The sequence below is a fragment of the Nicotiana tabacum genome, chromosome 3 (genome assembly GCF_000715075.1).
Source record: "Nicotiana tabacum cultivar K326 chromosome 3, ASM71507v2, whole genome shotgun sequence".
Classification (NCBI taxonomy): domain Eukaryota; kingdom Viridiplantae; phylum Streptophyta; class Magnoliopsida; order Solanales; family Solanaceae; genus Nicotiana; species Nicotiana tabacum.
Genome location: NC_134082.1, coordinates 34572471 through 34580365, shown reverse-complemented (window position 1 = coordinate 34580365; position 7895 = coordinate 34572471). Strand labels below are relative to the sequence as shown.

The 7895-nt window shown below is 37.8% G+C and overlaps 1 protein-coding gene across 1 annotated transcript; it reads right to left on the bottom strand.

Moving 5' to 3' along the window:
• Positions 1-1432: 1432 nt before the first annotated feature.
• On the bottom strand, positions 1433-3697 carry LOC107786633 (UBP1-associated protein 2C). Its single transcript, XM_016608150.2, has 2 exons — positions 2313-3697; positions 1433-1697 (listed from the first exon to the last, which is right to left on the bottom strand). The coding sequence occupies exon 1, from the start codon at positions 3574-3576 to the stop codon at positions 2314-2316; it is 1263 nt and encodes a 420-aa protein (XP_016463636.1). The 5' UTR covers positions 3577-3697; the 3' UTR covers positions 1433-1697; position 2313.
• Between the last annotated feature and the right edge of the window lie 4198 nt (positions 3698-7895).

The following is a 7895-nucleotide window of genomic DNA, read 5'->3' as shown; positions in this document are numbered from 1 at the left end:
CAATTTGGAAATACTTTTTAAAAGTGAATACAACACGTGACCTTAAGCAAGAAATTGGTATGTTCCATAATCCTTTTGACTGCGAATTAAATCTAATACAATTCCAGGAACATTGCTCAAGCAGCGCCAATGAAAGATGAAAATAGGAACTTGTTTCCAATAGCATGTCGAAATCACAACAAAACTAATTCTATGCCCTCATGCCAACCAGGGTAGACCACAGACCATAGCAGGAATAGATAACCATCTTGATTTCAATTTCAAAGAACAAGCAATCACTTTCTGATTATGTATAGGAATTTAACAGGCATCACCACTTAGATTCAATAATAGATCTAAATACAGTGCAAATCATGAACAGGAACCACCAAATAAGCTGAAAATAGATCCAGTATGCTTGAGAAATGGTGAAAGCCAAAACTATGACACAAATGACACATGTTCAATTTGGAGCAAGTACAAAGCTAGTATTAGGTTCAATCGAACACAAATCCTGGAAACAGCAACAGCATAGTGATGTAGACAGGATTCTGCTAAGCTCAAGTCACTGATACATCAAACCACCCGCCCACAAGACAACACACACACAGAGACGCACTTGCATTACGTGTTTGTTAACCCGACTGACTTCACACTATCTCCCTTTCCCAAGTTCACCCACAAAAGAAAACAAGGAAATTAGGAGAGGAAGAAAAGTAACAAGGATCTTCAGATGGTAGAACAAATAATGAGATAATTCCCCAAAAATAAGTGGATTTTTTCCTGGAGTATATTCCAATAATTCCAAACAAGGTGGATTTAAAGGAAAAACAAACTAGAGTTTTCATTTTCTTCTTTTCTGTTTCGACAAGTGATAGCTATGCCACCGGTTATTGAGACAGCTAAAAAATGCAGGCAAATTGGCAAACAGCAGATTTTGGTTCTTGATACCACATAACATTTGCAAGTTTCCAGTCTCCCTAACACCAGTCCAGATGTTTATGGACATAATTCTGATAAAAACAATATGAATATATTGCCCTTGCTTCAGATTATCGATTCAAATCAGTGACTGACAGCATCAAAAAAGACCCTTCTCTTCACTAGTTATTGAGACAACTAGAAAATGCAGTACAGTCACACGGTGTTCATTTTAGAACTTAATACCACAAAACTTTTGTGCTTCTCAATCTTCCAATCACCGCTCCAGATATGTATGAATTAGTATTGTTTTTATTTTAAAATACTATAATTAAAATTAAAATAATATAGAGATTTTGTTTGCATCGAATATTTTGTTTCAGATCATCGAATATAAAGATCCTTCATAGTCTACATATAAAAAAGCTAAGCCAATAATGGCTATCATATAACATGATAGAAGACTTAGAAGAACGCCATATTCTCCAGATCATTAGAAAGATCATTTAGAAAGATTGCCAGATAAGAAACATACAAGAAACGGGAAGTACGGGTAATATTAGATAGCAAAACTGACATAATCCACAATACACTAAACAAAAGATACAGCAATTTTTAAAGTAACCTAGTCCTAGCTTGAATCTAGCAAATATTAACTAACAGCCACACATAGGAGCAGATAGGTGAAGCAGCAACAGATGTACAGCAGTCCATGGCAACAAAGATTTCAGAGTCTGCAATCAGGAAATCAGCACAACCATTTAAAGCATGTTGCGTCCAAGAAGCTCTCAATACACCTGAACAGATATCCATGTACAATTCAATCATTCAAGATTCCAACATATAAATCTTCTTGTGGGCAAACATTTGTAAGCAAATTACTTTCAAAGTACAGGGGACATAAACCACACTAAACAGCATAATGAATCAAGCTATAAGGGGTTCTACAGAAGATGAATTGGATAAGTGCAAATAGATCCACTTACACCCCATGGGAAAACGAACTCTTGTTACTAGAAGCAGAAAAATCACCAGAAATATCAGACAAAATTCAACAGATATGCCAGGAGCCCCAGAAGAACAATGGTAAGCCAATGAACTGGGATTTTCCAATCTGCAGTTCCTGGTCCAAATGCTAAACACATACACACACAAAAAAAAACAAGAGAGAGAGAGATCTTTGTAGAATTCAGAATAAAAGATAGAGATTTACCCAAAAAGAACACACAATGATTACCAGACAGTCACTCACAAAATATGTAAACCAGGCACTCCTACAAAATATGTAAACTACGCAAGAAATGAACCAAGACTCATTAGATAGTTGCTAAATAAATATATGCATAAAAAATACTATGTAAAAGGCAGCATATTATCACAAATACATATAAACAAACAAACTGAAAGATTACCTCAGTAGTATGGGGGCATGCCCTGGTACATCCCACCTGGTGGAACCCTGGCCACTGCTCCTCCTGGTTGTGGTACCTGTGAGGGATAACCCGACTGTAATCCATAATTACCACCATCTGGATAACCTCCTGAACTAGGCATTCCAGCAGAACTTTGTGGCATCCTGTAACCAGCATTTCCAAGTCCACCAGTGTAATCCCCTGCACCACCACCATACCCACCAGCGCCAGCATATCCACCAGCACTGCCAGTAAAAGAACCCGGTCCTTGGTTTCCATATCCAGGTCCAACAGGATGTGGATTCTGATGTGCCACCATTCCAGGCTGAGGCGGTGGCTGCTGCATTCCTGGACCAGGCACACCTGAATACCCAGGATACGGACCCAACCCGCTTACAGGAACACCATAATTAGAACCAGGCATCGTTCCAACCCTATCATCACCAGGCATTCCTGTAGGATGTCCAGTATTGGACATTCCACCAGGCCCCATATTATGTTGGGGCTTCCCCTTCTTATTATCCGTCGCCAATTTGCACAACACCTGATGTCCATCAATCGTCTTCACAGGATCAACCAAAGACGCCCTTGCTCCTTCCTCAGTCTTGTACACAAAAAACGCAAAACCTTTTGCCTTTCCAGTCTGTTTATCAAATCCCAAAGGCCCCTCTTCAATCTCTCCGTACATGGAAAAGTGATTCAAAAGCTTCTCAGACGTAATCTCAAATGGAACATTACCAACATAGATCTTCCTAAGCGCCACATCAGCAGACTGTGAATTCCCCGCATTACCTGCAGCTGCCAGCTGTGTCACCGTAATACGGCCATCAATTTTCTTGTTGGGCTCCTTTAAAGCAAGAATCGACGCATCCACATGCTTGAAAGTTACAAAACCATAGCCTTTTGATTTCTGCGAGGCCTTGTCGGTTATAACTATGGCCTCGTCGAGTTCTCCGTATGCAGAAAAAACCTGTTTGAGCTTGTCGGTAGTGGTCTCCCAACCAAGACCACGGACAAAAAGCTTGCGCTGAGAGACGTCGGCATCGGCGATGGAACGAACAGCTTCGAGGATATCGGGGTAACGAAGGGAGGCGTTACGGAGGATTGAGATGCACTGGTCTTTCGTGAACGGTTCGAGAATTCTGTCGATGTCTTCGGGGGAGAGAACGCCGAGTGCCGGAGGAGCGGCGGCGGTAACGAGTTCGTTAGATACAGGATAAGCACCGCCGTTCTCATCTGCCTTGCGTTTCTTCGTTAGATCCATCGCAGAAACCCTAGGAGAAAGAGAGAGAAAGTAAACCCTAGAGAGAGAATGTGATTTGGTAACTGTATAGTACGTAGCGCGTTGCCGCTTTGGAATAAAACCCTACAACTACAAGGGAGGAACTGTGTATTTATAAGATTACTAGTCTCAGTGTACCCTATTTATGGATGTGCAATTCTTTTAAATCACATAAATATTATATTAAAAATTATGTTTAAATTATAAAATAAAGTTTAAATTTTTAAAATTGATAAACTTTAATCCTATGTAACTAACCAAAAAAGAGAGAAACTCTGCCTCTTAAAAGTAATCAATCACCGTTTAATATAAGTGAAAAGTATTATGTTTCTTTAATTAATAAGAAATACGATATGACTATTACCAAGAAAAATAAAAAAATCGATAAAAACTGATATAAACTGAATCGATAAAAAAATTAATTTAATTGGTTTGGTTTTAATGTTTGAAATATTGACTTACTTGATTGGTTTCTTTTTAGGAAAATTAATCCAAACGGAAGCCATGAATACCCCTATGTTAGACATCCTAGCTAAGAGCGTACTTCAAGATATTTTTTTTATATAAAACATGATACTATTCTTCAATCTACCATCACTTACGATGCTAGTAGGATACATCAATACAAAGATAATATTCCTTAGCCATGAGTGTATATATATATATATGTGTGCGCGCGCGCGCTTTTTTGTGTGGTAATAAATGTGAACTATTACCATATCACTCCAAACATTACATCCTAAAGAGTCTCCAATGTCATGGCCACCTTCTAGGAAGAGTGCCACATCCATTAGATCTCAATACAAACAATCCAATTAGTTACATAGCTTCTTGAATTAGCAACTCACTCTTGCGAGCTCTTTTAGATTCCTGGAGTATACCTAATCTATATGTAATCTCTCTTCTTATTTGAGCAAATACAAAATCTATCTCTACATTTCCTTTCCTAGAGATTTTCAATTCCTAGCTTGCCAAGTATAATACATCATTGCTCCCCATATTGCTATAACTATTTCCTTCTGAAACTGGTTCCATTTCTTCTTTTTGATCCATTTGATCACTTTGACTTGATGCAGTATCCTATAGTCTAATGCCCAGCCAAGTGCTCAGTTTTTCCCTAAGCTCTGAGATCTATTTACACTTGCCAAAAATGTGCAGTTGTGTCTCTGTCAGTGCTTGATCACAGAAGCAGCATTGCTATTCATCTACATAGATCATAAGTCTACTTAGTCTCTCCTTGGTTAGCAACTTATTCTGGTATGCTAGCCATACTAGATATCTCTGTTTAGGCAGCATAATAGAGCTCTAGATTAAGTCAGTTGCCCTTACTCTGTCCATAGGTCCCAACATCTGCTGATAGCTCCTTGACATTTAGTACTCTCCTGTTGTAACCAATAAGACTCTCATTTTATTTCTTTTCAGTTGGGGATTGGGGTGTTACTGTCACACCTCCTTTTTGCGCGCCTACCCCGAAGGATAAATGCGTGAGGGAGTTTTTCCAATTTAAGTGACAATATTCGAAATGAGATTATTTATTTAATTCAGAGTCGCCACTTGGGAAAGGTTTGGCTTTTGGTATCCCAAGTCACCGATTTATCTTGAATCCCAATTCTAGGAAAATATTCGACTTTCCAAATGAAGTCTGCGAACCAGAAATTCTAAGTAAGGAATTCTGTTGACCCGAGGGAAGGTGTTAGGCACCCCTGAATCCCGTGGTTCTAGCACGGTCACTTAAATTGTTGTAATTGCTAAATATCTGATTTTTATACATGTTATGACTTGTGTGCTTTTATTAAGTTTAAACCTTTTTTATTATTATTTTTTTTATAGAATTGCAACGTCGTGAAAATGCATCTCGAACCACGTCACAATCAATGCACCCGTGGTTGTTAATACGTTCCGACTCCGTTGAGATTTGGATTTGGGTCACATAAATGCGCACCCGAATTTAAACATGTAATTTAATTAAAATCGCGTCTAAAGAGTCTAACGCGTTATTATCTTTGGGGAAAGCCGTGAAGTTCGCTAAATGGCCACTCCCGAAATCTAAGTAATTATTAACATCTATTGAGGGCCCCGTAGTTTGTGCGTCTTTGTTTGGCGAGGCTCGCCTCATTTTTATTTTAAAAAGATTGACCTATAGTGACTATGTTTTCTATTTTGTTCGTCTCTATAATAAAAGAAAAGAGTTCTAACTTATTTACATGCTCACGAGTTATTATAGTTGAGTTTCGAAAGTGAGTCGTTAAATCTGAAAACGATACAATAAGGGCAGTCGGTTAACAATTATGGGCTCAGATCCAATGTATAAGGGGTAAAACTAGACCTGTGCCATTCTTATTCAGTTGTTGGGCTTAGCTAAATGATTCTACACATGTTCAAACTTTAAGAATCCGAAATGAAAGTGATACCTAATGAAACCCGTTTTTTACGAATTTAGATGAGCAAGTTGTTAACTAAAATAGTTTGAACTATTGAGTAATCAACCTAAGGCCTGATGCGTATTTGGAACATGTTGTTTAATCGAACAAATTGAACTAGCAGAATGTTACAAGTACACTATTAGTCCTTTTAAACTAAAAGCCTACGGGGAAGAAGTTTACAACTTAAACTGCTATAGGATAGATGCTCATGTTATACATAACCAACAACTACCTGATTCTAGTGAAGGCAACTAGTTAACATATATACAACCGAGATTCAGTATATAACCAGAGTTTACATGGGCAGCGCATAGAATGTTCTAAGTACAGACAGTAAAAGAAAGAAAAGACTACATTAAACTACAGCTTCAAATCTTTCCCATTTTTTACATTCATGCTTCGAGTAGCTTACAAGATGTACCAGTGTATCAGTTTGTGTACCTGGTATTTGGAAAGCAAGGAAAGAAGATGAAGATCAGTAGAAGTAGCAGTAGTGTAAATACACAGCAACAACAGGTTCAGCAAAAGCAAAACTAGTAACGACCAGTAGAATAACCCAGTAACAGATTGAAAACCAGCAGTACCAGAATGCAATCGTAGTCAAAGTAGAAGAGAGACGGATACAAGACGCAGTAGTTTACTGATTTTTGAATAACACTCAAGGAAAAGCAACCTGAAATTATTCAAGTAAAAGTTCAACTTGTTTTTCTCTTTTTGCTCTCAAATTCTAATTTCTCAAAATTCAATCAACTCTCTCAACTTTCTCCTCTATCCCCTTTTTTTCTCCCCATAAAAGTCTCTCTCCTTTTGTGTCAAAAAATGACTCTATTTATAACAAGACCCTTGTCTTGAACCACTAACCCGAAATATTCACATCATTGCATGTTTTGTTCCCCACTACCTTAAACAAATGAATTATTCCCCCTCCATTATGTCTTGTCCCCCACCATGTACTATTGTAATATTATTAATGCATAGTGGACGGAGCACTCAGATTAAATAATTGTTCAAATTTTCAATTCCAAAAATACCCATTCGAACTTACTGAAATTACCATTTTACCCCTGAAAATACTATAATTTACCATTCTATCCCCGTCAGCTATAACCAATTCGCCTAATCAATTCTAACCAAAATACAACAACTATAACCAATTCCTAAACAAATTCAAACAACAAATTCAAACTAAATGATGAACAACAAAGAAACAAACTGGAATTATTTTGACTGAACAATATTTTTATTTTATTTTTTCTTTTAACAACAAACATACTTTCAGATTCAACAACAATAACAAACAAGTAGATTCAAATCACTAAACTTAAAAAAAAATCAATTGAACTTCAATTTAAATCTAACAACATTATAACCAACACACTTCCATATTAAAACTAAACAAGAACAAATGCATAAAAACAAACAGAAGAAATAATCAAGAAATGAATCAAACATATACTGATTTCAAATCCGAAAATATCAAACAAGATACGGACAAAACTAAAACTTAAACCAACTAACCGGATCGGAAAAACGACGAACTCGAACGGAAATAAATCTGCCCGGAAATTTTGAAACCAAAATAACTCGAATCTGCCCGGAAAATAACTCGACGAGTAGGAACGCAGCAGTGGCGGCGCCGGTTCGTTTGTTTTGACAAGAAGAAGAAGAACGAAGCAACAGCAACAAACGTTGCTCAACTGGACGGGCAGCAGCAGCAACGATGCTCATTTGGACGTGACGATTAAGCTATGGTCGTTCGTGGCTGGAGCTCGAAGCAGTGGCAGCCATGGTCGTCGAGCAAGCAATGGCATCCATGGCGATGAGGCGAAGACGAAGCAGAAGATGAAGCAGTAGGGATGTTTGGAGATGACGGGTTGA